Genomic DNA, 20,913 nt, shown 5'->3' with positions numbered 1-20,913 from the left:
GCTGAATTCCATCTGACAAGTTCAGAAAAATACCTCCTGTCCCTCTAAACAAAACAGAACCCAAACCATTTGTTAGAAGGTGCTTTGAATATGAATCAAATCTAACCCAAAACTTTCTTGCAGGTACCTATTCATACATTATAAGTTCAACTAAGAGTTGATGCCTGTGGTATTTGGTGGATTTTTGTGGGTCTGCAGAGCTGCATCATATCAGGGGTGTGATGCTCTTTATCTCTCTTTTCCTGTGTCTTTTTCTCATCTCCTGACTCACTAGCACGTGCAGCAGCAAGCCTTCTCTTAACGCACCATGATGCAGAGTTACGTGTACTTACCTTTTCAGAGCTTGCTGCTGCGCGTATACTTGCACCGTTGTTCAATTCCCGTGGGAGGTGTGCTCCAGAGTGTGGAGCTGGAGAGGAGCTGAGCTGTTGGGTAGGAATGCAAAGGGTTCTCCACATTTTATCAGCAAATGAAAACGGGAATCACGAATACGTCTCGTGTGACAGTTCTCGTGTGACTGTTTGTGGCGCAGCGCTGAGGCTGGAGAATGAAGGCACAATTAAGACACCTTCACCTTCAGTGACAATCTCTGCACTGTTGGCTTATCTTTCCATTTTACGTGTTATACTTTCAAAGATAACCTGACTGAAACTGGTTTTGGATTCTGGATTTGGCAACAGACTGTTGTTAGTTAGAATTATTTAGCTTGGTGCTCATGTGAACAGGTAATAATATGTTTTTAAATGTCATGACTGAAGTGCAGCTGCTGTGTCCATAATACTGTACTGTGTACTGTGTCCATAATACATAATACTGTGTCCAAATTCTGCATGAATTTGTCTATCTAATAGACTTTTTCCTTCCTTTGTAATTTATAGGGCAGGGAGCAATTACTGCCTACCAACAATAAAAAGTGAGAAAATTAATGAGGTGCTATACTGTGGCACCTCTGAAGCATTTGAGCTTATTCTCTGTTGCTATGAGGAATAAGGGATGACACAAGCAGACGACATGGATTTGCCAAAACAAAATTCAACTTCTTAATGTCTTGAAACAAAATTATCACCAACACAAAAGGCAAGTGTATGGATTTCTCACAGACCTAATTTCCCACACATTGCTGTATAAGTTACCCCCCCCAAATATGTCAACAAGCAGTTTTGCAAACACATATTATGTACAGTTGGCTACATGAAGGTATTTCCTACCTTTCATGAGCCATGTTCTCTTTGCTTGCTATTGGTTGCATAGTCAGCATATCCAAATTTAGCTGTGGACATTATCTGAATGAATAATTTAGGTACTTTGGTATAATTTAGATAAAGTAGATATGGAAAACTTACTATTTACTATTTGGTTAGTACTGATGATTGAGACACCTGCACATGAAGAAAGACAGAAAGATCTGCAGTCTACAAGCAGGAAAGAGAAGATATAGAGGAATGAGGACAAGAGCACAGTCCAGTTTTTCAATCTACTATTTTAATACTTTATACTGTTGCAATGTAACCATTAGTCTGATCAATTGAAAGCTGCCGCTGAAAGAATTTTTCCCCTGTCACATTTCTGGTCATGATTCCTGTGCCTGCATTAGTAAGCCGATGTGACCACACAGTCGGGCTCCTTCCTTCTTCATGCTACATTTTCTGGCCTCCTCCCTTGCCTCAGGTCTTGTGACTGTGTGTTGAGCAGCATTAATTTGCTACTCTGTGCCTAAGCATCTATGGCCAGAAATGAAGGGAGAGAAAGACTGCCCAGTCCGGCAGCAGTTTGTAGTTACTGCTTCTTGGACATAAGGAAAAATGACAGCCTTTGTAGCCTTTAACACTAAATTTTCAGAAGGAATGTCTAGGGGTTACTTAGAGAGGTGCTGAACACTTACAGCTCTCCTTGAAGGGAAGGACAGCTGTAGGATCTAAGAAATTTAAAATCAATTGAAAATCAGTTTGGCAGGGTGTCTCAAATAGTATCCTATATATAACAATCTGTTCAGGTTCTATTTCTTATTAATTTTATTTTCTATTTCTTACACATTCAACTCTATTTTTAGCATAAGTAATTTTCTGTTTCTAGAGATCCTCTATGACATATGTAATAGATAAGTTATATTTTATTTCACTGTGTGTCAACAGGGCCTGGCCTTGTAAAGCTAGCACACACCTAACAACAAGGCTACATTGCATTGCCAGACTTCACTGCTCTGTTTCAAACTCCAACATGTTTATCGTGTGGTTTACTGTTCATTAATATTCAAAGAAAGAATTGGCATGCAAAGTTGAATTCAGCACTTTCCACAGGACAAGTATGAGTCCAGTACCTCAGCTGGAGCAATGTTTCCCCACAAACTACCCAGATTTTGCGAGGCATCAAATTTCTGTGCATCCATCTTGCCTCCATTCTTTTGACTGAAAAGAAAATTAAAGCATGCTACTTTGAGGTCTGCGTCTTCCCTACTAGGGTCCACACCTCTCAAGACTGAAATTTGACATAATTTGTTATTAATTTTTCTTAACAGAGGAAGAAGAGTATATAAGAAGCTACAAAGCACAGGTATTCTGTTGGCCTGACAGCACTAGAGTACTGTGAACACTTTTAGCAGCCCAACTCTGCAGGTGAAATGCAGCCCTTCTGGCATGCAATGCCTGGTCGGCATGACATGTTTTCAGACCGGCTATTTGTTTGCCTTCTGTCATGCTTTTGTCACCTGTCCTTTGATCAGTAACACTCAGCCGTGTGCTTTTGTCCCATCTGTTACATTTGTTATGCTTTCAAGCATACGACTTTCAAGTCATATTTGAATTTCTGGGATGCATATTGCTTCTACATGGGCATCAGCTAGGACTGGTGCCTCTGTCTTTTCAGCTGTCAATCAAGTGTCACACCACAACATGCAGTGTACCAGTCTTGGACTGGCTTTCATCTGAAGCTGATACTGCAGGCTAGCCGTGGCCTGCAAGGAAGTTAATCTGCTTGTATTACTGGGAGTGTGCGGGTCCCGTGTTTGGTTTGATGAAACTGGCTTAAGCACAAATGGGTCCATATGTTTACGAACTCTTTTTTTCTTTCACTGGGCCCTAGACTTGCACTGTTAGTCCAAGGACTGCAGAGGCTGTGTTCCTAGGGTTTTCTGTTTTGGGGCAAGTACAAGGAGCTGCGAATAAACCACATCTTCTGGGGCAAGAACACAAGCATTTTTACATGCAGGTGTCATTTTCCCAAGTGCCTAGTTCCTTCCCTGCTGCCCATATTGTGTCTTTGGGCTTGGCACCTCTGCCTAGTCTTTTCCTGTATTCTTGCTAGCAGCTGACATAGAGTGGCTTGTAGATGGCCCGGGTGGTACGCTCTTCGGGAAAACATTTTTGTCTCTTCTCTGTGCCTTATATCAGTTGGTTCAAGAGGTCTGCATGCACTTCGATGAGCTTAAAAGCACTACTTTAAGTAGTCTTTTATTTCACCAGGGTTTATTTTCCTGTGGCCTAGAGCCCTCTGGTTTCTTTATTGGGACCATAAGTGGCTGTACCAGTGTTTTGTTTCAAAAGCTTATTTTCAAATGCAGTGTACCCCTTAAAAGTTACATTTTCAGTTTAAAATGTAATTTTAAAGAAAAATAGCCCATTGAAATGATAGATTAGTTTAGACTGGAATTTTTGAAACAATGTTATCTAAATTGTAGTGTTGTGTTATACAATCTGCATTCCTATTTAACATGTTTTTTGAGGTTGGTGTAAAGGAGAACATTTATATCTTTCAAGCATTTTTCTTTAAAAACATCTTGTTTAATGTTGGTCATTGAAAGATTTTCCTAGGAATTTAATGCAGTTTTGGGTAATTGGTTAAACTGCAGTCTTAATGTGTGCACCTGAAATATTTGGAAAGAGGGCTTGCCCAAGAATAAAAGGAACACATGAGCCCATAAAAGTCCTATGAAGGCATGGTGAAGGAAGATTTATGACTGATTCCTGTGTTTTTGCTGGCATTTACCTTTGAAATAGTCTGGAGGTAAGTGTAAGAATCTGACAGCACTTCCTGAAACACTCTTTTCTAATATATTGTGTGCATTTAACCTTTTCCTTTCAGATGGTAGGATTGTGCTAGTTTATCTGAACGCTAGAAAAGAAAAAAAATAGCCTAGTGACCAAGTAATTCTGAAGGACGTTCACTAGGAACAGTGAAACCTGGAGAAAAGACTTCTTCTGGATGTGTTATATTCTTATATGAAAGGCTGAACTTCAGCTTTTTCACAAAAGCCATATTTTAATTCTGAGACTCATAAGAAATGCAGTTGTACAACTTTACAGCTTAGTCTTTGAGGCTTAGCATAACTTTAATGGAGACAGGGGTGACTAGATATTTCTAAAAATGTGAAAGCTGTAGAGGATATACACCAGACATTGTCAGCTGAAGCTGGCCTTTTGTTTTTTTCGTACTTCCAGCTTTTCAAACGTATTTTACTCTTCAGATTGTTTACACTAAAGTGAGGTGTCCTGTGTCCAGACTTCCAGAGTGTTTGCCTGCCAGGCCCTCCGCTTTGGCACACTTGTGGGCACAGCTGATTGCCACCCTCAGGCCCCCGTTGCTTCTGTCCCCACAGCCATACAGCCAGACACCAACCCAGTATTGCTGCCAGAAAATCATATCTATGGCGTGCCCGAGGCACTTTGTCTGTCAGCAGCTTTTTCATCAAATTTGGTTCGCTTTTAGACAGGGGATTAAGGTGTTTCCTCAGATTATATGACTCTCTATACACCAGGGTCTGTGGGATTGCCTAACTGAATGAGATAGATGGTGTCAGGGGCAAATAGTGCCCAGGCAAAAACTGTGCCTGGCAGGAGGTAGAAATGGGCAGAGAAACCCCGAGCAAGTTGGCTGGTCATTATTTTGGATCCTGAGGAACTGGATCAAAATATTTATTTCACTAGTATTGTTCCTTAAGGAGTAGGAGGATCATCCAGTGGCCAGGGATTCAAAAGATACATCAAAACAATAATTTGCAGGTATTTTACTCCAAAGATAAAATAGTACTATTAATTTTTAAATAAGCACATGCTATCTGCCAGTTGTTAAAAGCAGCAGAGTATGTAATGTAAATGGGCCACTTGAAATCTAAGTATGTAAGAGAACATTTTTCTAGCACTGCTTGCCACAACAGAATCTGAAACATTAAATATTTCTCAAATTCACCACGGGTCAGTGCAGTGCCCAGCCTTTGGGAAGGAGAAAACTAATGCACAAGTACAAATAACTGGGGAATTCCTGAGTAGGGAAAAGGATTGCAGAATAAGAAATAAGCTAAGGGGTAGAGAAGATCATAAGCAAAATACAAGTCAACAGAGTAATCTTTTGCAGAAAAGACAAATTTTATTCTGTGAACAGAAAAACAGATGAATAGGTTAATATGCTGTTTTAGGAGAGACTGGCAAGGCCTCTTTCAGAATTTTATGCCCACTAAGGGGCAAGCAAAGTCCTTATGAGAGCAGCAAGAGGATGGGAGAATTAGAGAGGAGACTTTGGAAGGAAGGCTGGAGGCTGAGAGGTGGCGTAGCAGGAGCCTTACAAAGAGAAAACATGTACTAAGAGGGCAGCAACTGAATTGTTCTCCAGGCTACCTGGAAATAGCTGAGGACAAATGATCTTAATTTCCAGCAGAGAGGACTTAGGCTGGACATTAGGTTGTGAAGCAGCAAACAGTCCACACAACGAGGCTTAATCATTGGAAATGTAAGGGCAAGTTAAAACAAGTTTCTGTGGGGCAGGTCTAGATATGTAGTCTTTTAAGCGATGCTCTCTCCCTGCTGTACTGAATGGTAGTATATAGTCATTGCGGAGTCTGTAATTTCTGTAGGTCTGTTCATGTCACACTCACATCGAGACCGCAGGGCAGTTTGACTACTGGTAGAGTTAGCAGCAACTCCTGCACCAGGTTAACCCTGCAGAACTGCCCCTCTGGATGTGTCTGTAGATTCTTTTTGCTCATTATATACATGTTTATTTCTTTGTAAGTGTGTCTTGCATGAAAAGAAGTGTTTTGGTGTTTGAACATCTTTCTGTCAAAACGTTTTAAAATCGGGATTTCTGCAAAATGAAAATTCCACAGAAAATATTTTTTCCTTGAAAATTAAAAAAGAGGAATTTTCTTGTCTGAACTTTTTCTTTGCAGAAACTAGATTTCTGTGCTGATTTGAATAGTCTTCAAAACATTAATAAGAGGACAATGTTTTTTCTTATTTCAGAAGTGAAATTCTGGCAAGAAATATTATGGCATTTATGACATATTAGCATCTCTCAATTGGTTCTTCAAAGATGTGTTTCTGGCCCCCATTTTATCCCATGGGCAAAGTGTCCTGGCACAGAGAACCTCAGGGCTCCAGTGGGAGTGGTTACTGTGATGAAGGCTTGCCCTATAAGAGATACAGTCCCAGTCCGTAGGAGAAAAGACAGACGTACAAATCATATAAGGCAAGGCCCTATACATAAATGAAATGTCATAGCTTTAAAGGTATTATAAAGAAATATTTGTGTTGATGTTTTTGTTTTTTTTTTTTTTTTAACCTTAAAATTCAGTTGGACTGTCTCAAAACATCATAGTTTTTCTCGTTGATAGTTCATAGCACTTATAATGAGCTGCTCACCACAGAATTTCAGAAATTTTAAGTTCAGCCTTGGTAAAAATAGATATAATTTTGTCCTTTTATGAGTAATGAGTTATATGTGGTCAACAAATGGCAATACTAAAGTCCCTCAATCCTTCTTCAGTTACAAATCTCAGTATGTGTTTGTGGAACTGGTGGGGCAGATCAAAGGAAAGTAGGATTGTATATTAAGATTAACAGGAGCTAAGTAATCATGGCAGACTGGGTTACAGGGTACAGAGAGAGGCAGAAGAGTGGAACCTTCCTGCCCAGGACATGAGGAAAATAAGTAGTGATGGAGGGAGAAGGAGAGCTTTGGATGAGGTGCCTGCAGGGAGTCTGGGCGTGGAAGAAGTAGCCGGGCAGAGTCAGTCCAGGCACTGGAGGAGGGGAGTTTGTCCTTTCTGGACAGGGGAACTGAGACTGGAAGGAAAAGCCCAAAGGTGGAGGTGAGTGTAAAAACGGGACAAGCGGAGCTGGGTGGGTCAAGCGAGAGCACTTGACAAAGAACAGCTGTGGGAGGACAAAGCAGACATTCCCGCTGACGGCAGTGGCAGCAGCCTCTCTGTATTCACTAGCTTTTACTTCTTCTCCTAAACTGGAGTAGAATAAAGGACTTGTAGTGTCACTATTTACAGCTGTTAGCAGGTGTCACTAACATCCTTCCTCCACTGCTCAGGAAGGAGAGTGATCTCCTGCCATCGCCTGCTGCGTTAAGGCAAGTGAGAGGTGTACCAACAGGTCCCAGCCCTGCGGTCTGTGGCTATAAATATGAGGCAGAAGGATAATATTTTTGTTTTTCTAGATGTTCTCTTTAGAAGGTGAGAAGCTACATGCAGAAAAAAGTTATTTGCAAACTTGTATTTTTAATAAGCCCAAATTAAGGTGACCTGTGCAAACCTTATTTGGTCCCTTTGTGCCTTTGTGATTATTATTACAATAATTATTTTCATAATTATACAGTAATCATAAGTGGACTGCTGTTTCAACATATGTAAAGGATCAACTCTGGAACCTGTCGTGCTCATATAGTGAAATACGTCACTGTTTTAAATTCTTTACTCATTTCTTGCAAAGATGGTAACTAAAGAAAGGAATAAGGCAAAAATTTCAAGAAGTATTATGTGAAGGCAGCTGATTGCTGGCCTGAAAAACTAAATTCTCTGTCTAGTTCTGCCACAAATGCTTCTGTGAAGTTCAGAAATCATTTACATCAAACTCCTCACAAGTAGTCTCGTGTTGTGTTGTAATTTTCTTTGTGCTGAATGGAAGTCCTACAGTCTGATTTAAGTAAGTGTTGAACATTTACCCTTGGAATTGCAGACAAGGGAAGTAGCGCTCTGAACATTCAAAATGCTATTTAATGGTGGGTACTTAAAAAACACGGGTTGCACATAACTCCATATATACTTTTGACCTTAATCTCTCTCAGCCTCATTTTTTATACTTTCAACTCACAAGTGTATTGGAAAAATACATTCATTAGCACCTGTCAACCACGAAAATGCTATAGTGGCATGGAAATACTGGAAGGAAATTAATTCTGATGTTATAGCTGAATTCGTATATTGTGCTGATAGTAAGGCACCAGACACTAAACAGTCAGGTTTTTTCCTGACTTCCAGTCAGGAAAAAAAACCCCAAAGACAGCATAGCTGCTCATTTAATAAATTCTTTTTATTCTGTGCACTGATGAGCTGTTGCCCTGTGAAAAGTATGGTCATATAATTAAAGATAACATACATATGCACAGGAGGGATAAATGAAGGTTTCAGTTGCATTTGCAAGGTGCAGCTCAGCCATGTGTTATATTTAAAATCTTAATCTTTTAATATGTATTCATATAAAGCATGTGTGTGGGTGCTTCTGCATTCACCTTATGTACAGAAAGAAATTATTAACCTTCTGTGCGTAAGAAAAAAAAAAACAGAAAATTGCCATTGTTTCAGAACTGTTTGAATTCTGGGCTGCTCCGTGAGGTACAGCAACACCACCACTCTTCACTTAAGACTAATGAAAATGACCCTGTAAGTGAGTTGTAGTTTAGATTCCAACAGCACTGAGAAACAGAATGAAACAGAACCAATTTCTCAGTATTTATTCCAAGGGGTTTTTTGTATGAATTTAAATTTCAGACTTGTTGAACTGACAAATAGATTGAGCTCTTTCCTCTTTTAAACCCACCCGCCACCCGCCTGCCATCCCCAAGGAAAGCTTCCACATTTTTCAGAAAGTTGGGCAAACTTCTGTGTTGTCAAGGGGATCAGCTGCCAAATGCTTAGCTCACATTTATAAACCGTGGAAAACTGATCCTGGGAGTGGAAATATGGGAGAGGGAAATAGTGAAAACATCCAAATTCAGGTATTAAGCACGTGAACGAAGAGCCTGGGCTCCCTTCCCCTCCCGTCAACAGAACATCCAGGAAATGTGGCTGGAGATGCCACGGACCACACAGCGACTGTGCATAGACACACCTCTCTAGACTTTAATCCAGTCTACAAATATTAGTGACAGATTTGAGAAAAAAATTAAATTTGTCAAAAATGAAGTTTTGAGGGACTGAAAGGATGTGCAAATTTATACTGACTTTAGCAAATAGCTTTAGAGGAGATTTTTCTTCACACGTGGCATGGTCTAATTTTGGCATATACAAATGTAGTGTTTCAATCACTCATTTTAAAATTAACCAGAGTTAAGGATGAAGGAAGGTGAAAAAACTAATGCCAAAGGAAATGTTTAATTTCATGTTGAATGAGAAGTTTTGATGACCTAAGAAGATATGCTTTTGTTTTCATGTTGGCAGAGCCTGTCCTCAACACTACCATTTCTTCGTCAATACTGAGCCATTTTTCCTAAGTTATTTTACTTTAGTTACCAAATAAAATAGTATTTTATTCTAGTTCTAAAGAAAACATTCCAGTATCTTCTGACTGTAAAATACATTTTCGGATACATTTTGAAATACCATCAATATTTTAAGATTATTTTATTATTCAACTTCCATATAACTTCATTTCTTTCCATTTTTTTTCTTAAATTTCTATCCTGTCAGTTATCTTTTTTTCCTTTTTCCTGCACTAAGGCTTGTCCTGTTTTCAGTTGGTTTCCTTGCCATTTTTTTTCTTGGTTGGCCTTCACATATATCTTCTGTTATTTTTGAAGTAGTTCATATTGTCTCTCTTCATTCCTTTATGTTAATTATTTCTTCGCCTCATCCATTCACTACACTAGCTTAGGGTCTTCTACACACAGGTAGTCCTGTTTAGGTGTCCCTGCACTCACCCTGAAGGAGGAGGTATGAGCCAAATCCATGAAACGAATGAGATGAAGCGACCAGAGGACCATTTCTCCAGCATGAAGGTCTCCTCCCGCCTTGTTGTCCCAGGTGCCAAGGGAGCTGCTGTGCAGCTCTGCTCTGGTGGCCTTCCTGGTTGCCCTCTGTATTTCCCCCGGTGGAAAGACTTGTGAAGGCACAGGGAGCTGTGCAAGGCTGTGGGATAGGAAGAGAAGGGGCTGGCCATGCAGTCCATATAGAGATCTGAATTACAGGCAGCTCCTTCTCATCCTACAGCTTATTTTCACCCAGGAGTGTCAAACTTTCACATATAGAAATTGTAGATGAACTTAAATGTCACGTTTAGGGAGGCAGGCATTGAGCTGGAAGGGACATCATCATTGTCTAAGGGAAATGCTTATTATTTTCATTTTTGATGCTGAAGCCAGAGACATTAACTTGCTGACAATCAGGGAATAAACTGAGGATAGTGGGGCAAGAAAGGCCTGCATGTATATTAGTTGCCTAAACAAGGCCAGGGCATGGGTGCAAACAGCAGCACGATGGCTCTCACTGCTTAATAGCTTCACACTCCGAGGCACTGTTTGGCCTGGCTGAGTAATCCTCTCCCAGGGCATGGTTCAGGCAGGAGCTACGCAAGGGTCCTTCTCCCTGGGTAGCATAGACGAAACCATCCTCTTTTGCGGAGGAAGAGAGTTTAGCTGTGTGAGCGAAACGTGCTCAGAGCCATGGATTGGGAATCACTCGCAAGCGGGCCCCAAGGTGAGCCCCAGCTGATCTTCATCACTGGTGGAAGATCAGCCAAGGAGCGATGCCGGCTTCCAATCCCGTTGTTGGAACCCACCCTCATTGCTGTGCCTGTCTTGTGCCAATGCTGGCTCGGCATGGGGCCACCTCCTGAGGTCCCATCTAGCCTAAAATACTCTGTGATTCTGTCTGTTTGACATACAATTCCGTGTAAGACTTTCTCTCTCCATCGTCAAGTTGTATTTAGCTTAATTACAACCCTAGGTATTTTGGGATATTAGTTTTAAGCCAACATTTTCATTTGGATGGCATATGATTTTTTTTCAGATTCATTAGAGCTACTTTCTGAGAAGACAGTTTTGAGGCACTTAATGCACTTAATAATTTTCTGTTTACTTTTATACTTAGTCATTCCTATTGCAGTACTTCTCCTTGAGATATCTTTTAAGTATTTTCAAGCACTTAATTCTGTTCAAATAATCTTTCATAAATATTTTGCCCCATATGGAAATTCACATTCTAACAGCAAGTTAATTAATTTCATATTGAATAGTAGAATGGTGTTACAATAAGTCCAATGTGTGGAACAGCATTCATGCTAGACCTTGACTGCATTTGAAATGGCCATTGGTTTTGAGGCTTTTTACACTGGGAACTTCCATCCATTCTGGTAAGAAAGATTTAGCAGCTGCAGATTAACATTTCTTGTATGAAAGTAAATTCAGAAAACTAGAATTTCTCAAGGTGTCTCTAACTGCTTAAATAACTTTTCCCTTAAGCCCTCCTACCTATGAAATTTCTTTACTTCAGATAAAACTGGGGTTGTGAATAAATTGGGCCTTACCATGCTGTTGGGTGGATTGTGTGCTGTGGGTTATCCTAAATTCATCCTGCCTGCCAGCCAGATTACCGTGATGTAGAAAAAGTGAGTTTACATTACAACACTGTAATTCCCTCACATACACGTTCTTTTTACCTTACAGTCAACGTGGGGTTAGTGATCTCTTGGCTGATTCAGAGTTGCAGGTGATGAGTGAATGTTCAAAGCAGAGGTGTCATGTTTGCTAACACATTTATTGAAGAACAGACTCAACAGGCATAGGTGGAAAAACATGAAAGTGAGTATGGAAGACAAGTTTGTCCTGCTCTGTACGTTCCAAAACACTTTCCATTTTATGTCTGCTGTGTTACTACATTTGGAAACGAGCAGTAAATCCTGAGGTTTTTTTGCTTTCTAATCTGTTCTCTTTTGGTGGGGGCCTTGGAGGGAGGGCTTTATCTGGGGTTTTCTTTCTTTTTGATTTGTGTTTCTTTTTGGTAAACATAGTTGACAAGAACTTTTGGCCTTTTTTTTGTTGTTGTTATTGCTTGCATAGATTACAAAGGAAATTGTTGAAAAGGTTCTGCTATTGTATTTTGGGAACGATGATCTTGCCAAAGTTATTAAAGTTGGGTTAGGTTGTTGCACGATGTTCTCCAGAAGGCTAACCCTTGAAACCTAACCGAAAACTGGATGAAGAGCAGGCTGTTATTTTTTGTCAGGACACAGCATCAGTGGTCTGTGATGTGCACTAACTAGCAGCTGATTTCTGGATGAAATTTGAGATGTTATTTTGATTTAGCAAGCTCTGTGTTACTGGGACACTCTTTTCCCAAAAAGGTTTCCTCCTCATCTCCTCTAATAAGTACTAGAGTTGTGATAATCCGAAGTTTATTTATTACCAGCTTTCATTTCCATTGTATAAATGGAAAGGGGTGGCAGGATGCTGTTTCTGGGGCGGATGGGGCTAGGAGTATTTTAGAGTGCTTGCCATTGTGGTTCCCAAGAGCCTGAATGCGATGATTCTGCAAGGCCGGTTTGCAAAATCTTGCTCAAAGTGGTGCTCGAGCGGCCACTGATTGTGGGAGGGGGATGGGGGCGAGAAGCCAGCAAGGCCACCTTTGGATTCATTTTGCTTTGTGAAGGCCTGCGTTAGCAGATTTGTAGTGCTCTTTCAATGTAACACGTTTGTGTGCAGGAAGGCAATGGAGGTCTAAGTCAAATATGAAACGCAGGGGCATTACGGGCAGGCGTGAGCGGTGGCATTACTCCCCTGTCTGCCTGCGACCCCTTGTGCCACGGATCCCGTGTGTGCTTACAGGGAGGAGGCTGTCTCATTGCTTCTGCCTGCTGCCTCCCTCTGAAAAAGCGGCCCTCGTTCCGTGCCTGAGGATGGACAGAACCTGTGGGACAGACTGCCCGCAAGCAGCATGGCAAAATATGTCTGTCATTATGGCATCTCCCTTGTTAGTGTTTATGCATCTTTTTTTCTTTAGAGCGTACATTTTTCATGAGATTTCTTATCTTTTCTGGATAGAAAAAGCGGGGGTTTTTGTTGCTTCAGGCTATTTTTCAGTCAGTTTTTATTATTCTTAAATATAATTTTAATAAAAATGTATTTGTGAGCCTAGTCTTGATCTGAGTGAAGATAAATATTCTCAAAAGATGAAAATTTAACTTATCTGGACTGAATGATGACTGATACTTTTTGGTATTTCTTTACTCTGTTTTGGTTTTACCTATTATTTGAAGTGTTTTCTTTTGTATCCAGCTAGGAAACTTGGATTGCTTTAGGAAGTTTGTGTGTGTGTCTATGTGTGGTGCTGGAAAATTACTACACACCTGCAAAAATATGTAATTGTTTTGGAACCTGACATGTCTTCCTTTTATTGTTCTTAATGTGCCTTTTTTAAAAGGTAATATTTTATAAACTGTAATTTATTTTTACTTCTTATTGGTATGAAAATAATTTTGTGAACCTTGTCTTGTATAACACCCATATTTATAGCAGTTTTGAAAAAAAATTATGAGTATCTATCAGGTGGTCATGTACACCTAACAGACTAGTCTATTGCTGTTAAAATTATATTGACAGTTATTTGCTTGCTTGCTGATTTACTTTAAAACATTCTTGTAGTTATATACACCTAAAAGTATATTTTTTAGAAAAGCCACATTGTAGTTAATTTAAAGTTATACTGAGAGAGTGGATTAGGTGATCTAGCTGCAGCCAGGAGAGAAGGGGGTGGAGAAGATAAGAAACAGCAGCTTTGATCAGTGTTCAGTAGAAAAAAAAGAAAATTAAATGAGGCACTGAGATAAAGCAAATTCAAAGGAAGATTCAGGACCTGGAGAGGAATAAAAAAACTACCTAGATTTGGTGGGTTGGAAAAGGTAGTTACATGAACCATGTATGTGTTGTATCCATAATGATTTATTAATGATACTGTTTTCACCTTTTCACGTTTTAACATCTGAAATATGAAAGGGTGTTTTTTTCCCTGCCTACTTCGTTAAACTCATGTTAGAATTGTGACATTCTGCAGTTTTCCCGTCTCACTAAAAAACCAGAGTTGTGCCATGTCAGCACTTCACCATTTGCAGTTTCTTCTGTCTTGCACAAGTCCCAAGGAAACAAAAATGATTTAAATAAGTGTTCAAAATTAGCTGGTATATAAGGCTTGGTAAAGAACTTTGGGTTTAAAAAATGCAGTTTTCCTGAATGATGCCAGTAACAGTTTCTGCTATCTAACATGGTGAAGCCTCACGTTTCTCTAATAACTGATATTCATTCAAAGCTGTTCAATGAAAATACATTGTATTCGGGGACAGAAATTATTTATAAAAAGTCTCAAGAGGATGGCTGGCAGCACGTGTGAGAGCGTCCAGGTGGCTTTGGCTGGTAGGAAGCTTTTGGGCATTGAGACGGACTGCAGCAGGAGATGTCAGGGAACTTTGGCTAGATGAAAGAGGATAGTTGAGCATACATAGAGTAATCAGAAAGCTGCTGGGGAATATTGGTTAGGAGCAGAAGGGTGCTGTTGGTGCCAGATGCCTGGGTTCATCAAAACAAAGGAAGTTTTGCTGTGCTGAAGAAGGGCATAAGGCAAAATTAGGAAGAAATGTGGAAATCTGAGAGAGCCCCCCGTCTCCTAGGCTCAAAACGACGTTATGTTTGTTTGAGAAAATGTTGGGACTCTGGGGAGGCAAGAGCCACCTGTTTACTAACCAGCCATTAAAATATGCATGGTAAGTGGATAATTACTGTAAACAGTAGGATTCTTCATGCTTTAGCTTGTCTGATGCTGTCACACCCAATTGTATTTGTCTCCTGGACAATTTGTAGCACAGTCTCTTACTGGAAAGCATGTTTTGCAAGAGCTGTTTGCCTTCCAGGAGCAATCCCAGAGTTCATTGCTGGTTCCCTTGGTAATTTCACATCCTCTCATCTTTTTGAATGTTGTTTACCATGCCTGCAGCAGCTACCCATAATAACCTCTTACCAGATTCACTAGATGTGAATTTATTGCCATTTACACTGTAGACTTGTTTGGTTTTCATTCAGCAGCATACTGTACATGTGGGTCATGTCATGTCTAGTATGTCTAGTACATGCCTAGTAACATGTACGTTACTAGAACAAAAATTCATCAGCAACAATTTTTAATACCTTCTGACTTTTCTTGTGCTAAAACGGCTTCTTAATTTTTATGAAAGTGATGTTGTAATGAGAATAGGGACTGTTTTATGCAGTATTATATCTTTGACAATGTAAGGAAAGTTTACATCTCTAATTGGGCAATAGTACTTGAAAACAGCCTGGTTAATAATTTAAGTGACTTGCAAATTCAGATGCAAACATTAAGTGATTTTTGCCTCAGATTCTCAAACTACCTACTGATACTGCAGTCATGCTGAACACTTTGGGCAGCAGCAAGTACACAAAAAAAATGCTGATTTTTTTGTTTTCCTTTGTAATGTCTTGAGAAAAACTGATTAATTATCAAATAGCTTTTTAATTTTTCAAGGTACAATGCCTAATAACATCAGATTGATTTGTGAGAAATTCCCTTGTATCTTACTGGTTCTACACCTTTCTAACTAGAACAGGACAGAGGGTGATAAAAGACTATTTTTTTGTCCGTCTGTTGTTTCAAAACTAGATCTGCTCTTCTTTCTTACAATCTGCAGGAGTGGATGCGACTTAACCTCGCTGAAATAATTATGCTTGTTTTTTGCTATTAACAGGCCAAGCTCTGATAACAGGCGCCACAGCATCCGGGAGAGGATGTCCAGTACCAACGAGAAAGGGAGCCTTTCCATGGAGTCCACCAAGGAGACCCGGTACTGTGCTGTCTGCAACGACTACGCTTCAGGCTACCATTATGGGGTCTGGTCTTGTGAGGGCTGCAAAGCTTTTTTCAAAAGGAGTATTCAAGGTAATAAACTGTTCAAGTGAATCACCTTTACTCTTTATTCTTGAGGGAACTGTGAAGCTACTTGAGATTGCAGCCTGAGCCCAGGGCAAGGACATTTATTGGGTTTTCATTAGCAGCTGCTGTGCTCTCCCATATCTTTTTAGCTCTGTATTTGGTGAATGCTTCTAGCATGTATATAATATGTTGTTATTTAGTCCAAGATTAATGAGGGAAAGAAAAGCTTCTCTATGTTCTCCTTGGTTTAGGTATATCTGACCATGGAGGCAGTGAGAAATCTGATTTAAAAATCTGTATTGGATCAAGATGACCACTCTTTCAGGCTATGTAAATCTCTTTTCTGTGATTACGTTGTCATCCAAAACCATTTGTTTTTGAGAATTCCCTGTCAGATGAAGGTTAATTCATGTTGATTGATTTATTAATCTTAATTTAGTGCTCCATCAGCAAGATGTTTCAATCCAAATCTCAACTCCTTGAAGATGTAAGATGTCTTTTGAGAACCAATATTGAAATGGAATGTTTCCTTGATGGAATAGCATTTGTATCTGTCAGCAAAGCAGCTTTGAACTATACACAGAATGGTTTAGCTCAGTCTTGTCATGGCTAAAAGTACACTGTGCAAGGTGTCCAGTGGAGTAAAGGGCACCTAACAGAAACAGTGTTAATTACTGTGACTGAGGTAATTCTGGATTTAAATGCCTGTCACTCTGTAGAATGGATACTTTTTTGCTTAGTTTAACATCTCCTAAACTGAGTGAGAAATAAGTATGATTCTACTGAAAATACGGGTACTGTTCAGTATATGTCTCATATTGGAGAAGAAAATAAAACAGATTTCTTCCTTTCCAAACAGAAAACTAGTAAAGCGCTATGCTTTAGTTAGGTTTCTATAGTTTTTTAAATCTGCAGGTGATATATAGGCACAAAAATTCCTGTTGCTCCTTTTTTGAAGTAAACATAGTGAGGAACAGTTTTTACCTCATATCACAAGGTGTGATTATTGCCTGTTTTGTTGCATGGTAGTCATCATAACTCACTGAGGTGAGTTAAATAAGACTTCCAGCATTCAGCTCAGAATTTTCCCCTCCTTAAAGAAAAAAGTGAAAGATTGGCTGTGCGTGACATTGATGAAATGATTTGAATGTCAGTGATTAGTTAATAGTTACTTGTATTTCTGCTTTTCCAGACTCATCGAAATGATTTTTAGAAAAGAGAGTGGTTACAGCCAGAGGTTAATAATAAGCAACACTGGAGGCAGAAAGGGTGAAATGCTTTTCTCTTAACATCAGAACGATTTACTTAAACTTGTGATGTAGGGAGAACAGCTCCCTTCGTTATTTTTCATTTTGAGTTCCCCTGACCAAATCAGAATTATTCTTAGAACTTTTAAATTCTGTCCTTGTACTCAAACTGAGCTAAGTCAGCAACAAAGTGAAAATTGAAATATTCTTAAGCAAAAGTAAGAGTTAGTTATCAAGTAATTGTACAGCACAGATCTTCAGCTTTTGGCTGTTACGGAAGAAGAAATGAATCTGACTGTTTCATTGAGTTCCACGTTCTATGTCAGCACTTGGGTGGTTTTGCTCTAGTTTCCATGTGGACAAATGTTGTGGTCCTCCACAATGTATCTGTCCTCTATTTGTGCTACAGTACATGCTAATTAGCAGATTTAGTTTTTGCTACATTTATATACTTAACATAATTTTTAAGTAGGTAAGCTTTAAAAATGTTTCCAGTGTCCCGTAAAATGCCTTTCTTGATCTTTAAGTCACGTTTGCTCTAATTTAAGCCCATTGCTTCTTGCCCTATCCCTTGTGGGCATGAAGAAGGCTTACTGCAACAACCTTTTACATAGTTGAAGACTGTTATCATATCTTTCCTCAGTCTTCTCTGTTTTAGACTAAACAAACCCACTTCTTTCAGTAGAACATGCTTTCTAGACTTCTGATCCCGTTTGTTAAACTCCTCTGTACTTTCTCCACTTGATCCACCTCTTTTGTGGTTAACAGCTATCGTAAAAAATGACATCCACTAATATAAAGAAAGTAATTCAAGAATATGAGTGCTTATGAGGGAATTGTGATCACTTGATCACAGATGGTATGAAAAGTCCTCTAAAGGACGTTTAAAGTCATAGGTGTACCCAGTCTTGATGAAATAAGCGATTTTTTGAATTTCCTACTGGATCTGGAAGAGATCTCTACCTCAGCATTTGCATGTTCTCGTTGGATGTGTGTCCAATTTTTGAAAATGACAGTAATTTTTAGATTAAGAATACAAGAGAAAACATTCAATTTACCGTGCAGATGGTAATAACTTCAAATAGGTTGTGACTGGATATGTATGAATGAATTCTACTAATGTGTAGGTGTATGTGTAGAAGAATATGTGGACTAAATATTATATCTGCATTGTATATATGATACTCATTCCTAAAAAAAGGACAAAAATTTCCTGGGAGTCATATGGTTAAACTGTATTGAGGTACACAGGACTTGTTTGTATAAACAAAAGTAACACAGAATGCTTTCAGTGAAGGTTTTTGTTGCTGTTTACAGTATGTGTTTCTTTAAATGCAAGATAACCATGCTACTTTCATGCTTTGCTGTCCTGTATTTCTCAATACATATATAGATGAAGAGATGATTGGTCATTTTTATACTTCTCATCAGAGATTTCATAGGAGAATTGCCATAGTGAAGTTTGATGTTCTTAATAGACTCTGGTCAAACATTCTATATGGTTCTTAGGAGAACCACAGGAAAAAGTGAGTACAGACATGAACAATGAACAAGCTGCATAGGGTAATCCATTTCTTCCCTGTGTATCTGTTATTCTCAGGGATGTCTGCGGTATCTATGCTTACTTGCATAAGTATATACTTAAATCTTGCGAAAACTCACATTTGCATTGGACCTTACCCGAGGTGAAGATGGATAGCTTCATTTTTATCCAGGGGAGCTGGAATGGTTCTGGAAATATTTTGTGAATTTTGCTAAGTTGTTTTTCTTTGCTGTCAAATAGTTAAAGCTTAAAAGGCAACCCAAATTAGTAACTGTCTCTCAATATGTGCAACTGCTCAATTTTGTTTAAACAACAGATTGTTGGTGGCAAATCTCAGCTGCCTCCTGAAACTGCCCGTGTCAGTCTGTTTTGTTAGTTTGTGTCCCAAAAGTGATTTGGGACCTTGTTTTGAGAAAACTCTGTGCAGACTGATATTAGTGTGTAATGTTTCATGGAAGAGAAAAATCATATGACACCAAGAACACTGTGTTGCTTGGTGATAGAAGGGTGCTTTACTCTTCGCCCAGCATATTGTAGCCTTCAGGAGTGTACTTGGTCAACTGACTTGAATCCAGAAGCATAACAAGCAGTCGCATCACAGCACACTGTACTTCTCTACTAAAATATTTATGGATTTTAAGACAAAGAAGGGCCACTAGATCATTAAGTCTGGTCTTCTCTCAATATAAAATTTATATGCTATCCGTGTACAAGGCCTGGTAACTTGATGGAGGTAAATCTTTTAGAAGATGCCCAGCCTTTACCTGTGGGCTCAAGAGCTTTCTTACGATGATTGCTTATTCTAATGATCTGTCCTCCCATCTGCTAAAAAATTACCTTTCTAATTTGAATTACTTTGGCTTTTACATCACATCCACGAACCAGACTCAGTATGTAGTATCTCTCTCCTGTGGGAAGTTCTTACAACTTGTTACAATCAAATCACCTTGATATCTTCAATGAACTGAAATGTTTCAATCTCCTGCTGTATATCTTTCTATCTTCTGAGTCCTTTGTCTTTGCACCTTTTCTGATCCCCCCACACCCATAATAGCCTCTTTAAAATTTGGATTTCAGAACTGGATGAAGTATTTCAACATCAGCCTTACAAATGCCATTTACAAATTAAAAATCCCCTTGTGACTCACACATTCTTTCTCCCTCCTTCTAATTCTCTTGTTTTTTGGATAGCCAACAAAGGGTATGGGACAGGAAGGAATTACTCTTACCATCTCTGACAAGCATCCAACAAATGCCTATGTATGTGGGGCTGAGAACCCCCAGTGGGAGCACACGGGATTCAGAACAAATGAGGGGTAACTACTTACACTGAACAGTATCTTGATCTCAGAATTGCTGAAGTATTTTAGAAATCCCCAGTTGTATTTTTGAAATCCTCAATTCTGTTTCCCTGCCTCCTTCATATGCCCTTCTGATGTTTTTCAGGTGCACCTTCTCTGCCTTTTCTCACAGCCGTATACTCAGACAAAAATCTCAGATATTTCACAAATATTCAGTTAAGAATTACTGCATGATGGGAGGCAGTACCAGTCCAGCAAGAACAAGCTGGCATCTGAGAATGGATGAATAGCTGTGCTGAAGGATTCCAGAGGCCTGCCATTAATGTCTTGATCACAGAGATACAGTGGTCTCTGAAGTGCAGGAATTCTTGAAGCTGGGAAGTATTTTAGTTGTGTGGCTTGAACATGGATTTTATTTAACAGTTATGCCTTCTGACCATCAAGTAGGAGAGTTTTGGCAGTAGACTTTGAGTGTTATCAATTGTTTTAACTTCACAGCGATAGAGCTGTGCTTTGAAAGTATGTAGTTCAAACTTTAATGCTAGGGGTGGTGGTAATATATACATTCCATATTTTGTAATATATACAAAATATATATTTTCGTCTGAGTTGGAGAGAATTTCACTGGTAAAACATGCCTAATAAGTGAGTGTTTAGGTAATGCTGCAGTGCATCAATTGCAATATTGTCAGTTTGGGAGGTTTCTTCCCTTTAACTTTCCATTATTGTCTTCTGTTTTCATGGTATTTTTGTAATCTGTTTGATAACAGCTGCAAATGCTGCACAGATCCTGCAGCCAAGAAGACAGAAACTCCCTAATAAGACTGCTTGTACACTAATTCTATGAGTTGTCAGCAGAAAGAGCAAAACTACAAAACATGAACCTAAGTGAGATTA

General features: G+C 39.3%; 1 protein-coding gene across 1 annotated transcript in view; it reads left to right on the top strand.

The window, feature by feature from the left end:
- ESR1 (estrogen receptor 1) overlaps window positions 1-20,913 on the top strand; it is a 112,851-nt gene that overhangs the window by 14,190 nt on the left and 77,748 nt on the right. The window contains 1 exon segment of the mRNA XM_075498970.1: window positions 15,741-15,931. Coding sequence (XP_075355085.1) covers window positions 15,741-15,931 — 191 coding nt within the window.

This window comes from Mycteria americana, chromosome 3 (assembly GCF_035582795.1).
Source record: "Mycteria americana isolate JAX WOST 10 ecotype Jacksonville Zoo and Gardens chromosome 3, USCA_MyAme_1.0, whole genome shotgun sequence".
Taxonomy (NCBI): domain Eukaryota; kingdom Metazoa; phylum Chordata; class Aves; order Ciconiiformes; family Ciconiidae; genus Mycteria; species Mycteria americana.
Note: the sequence above shows the minus strand (reverse complement) of the source record. Positions and strands in the feature narration are given on the sequence as shown.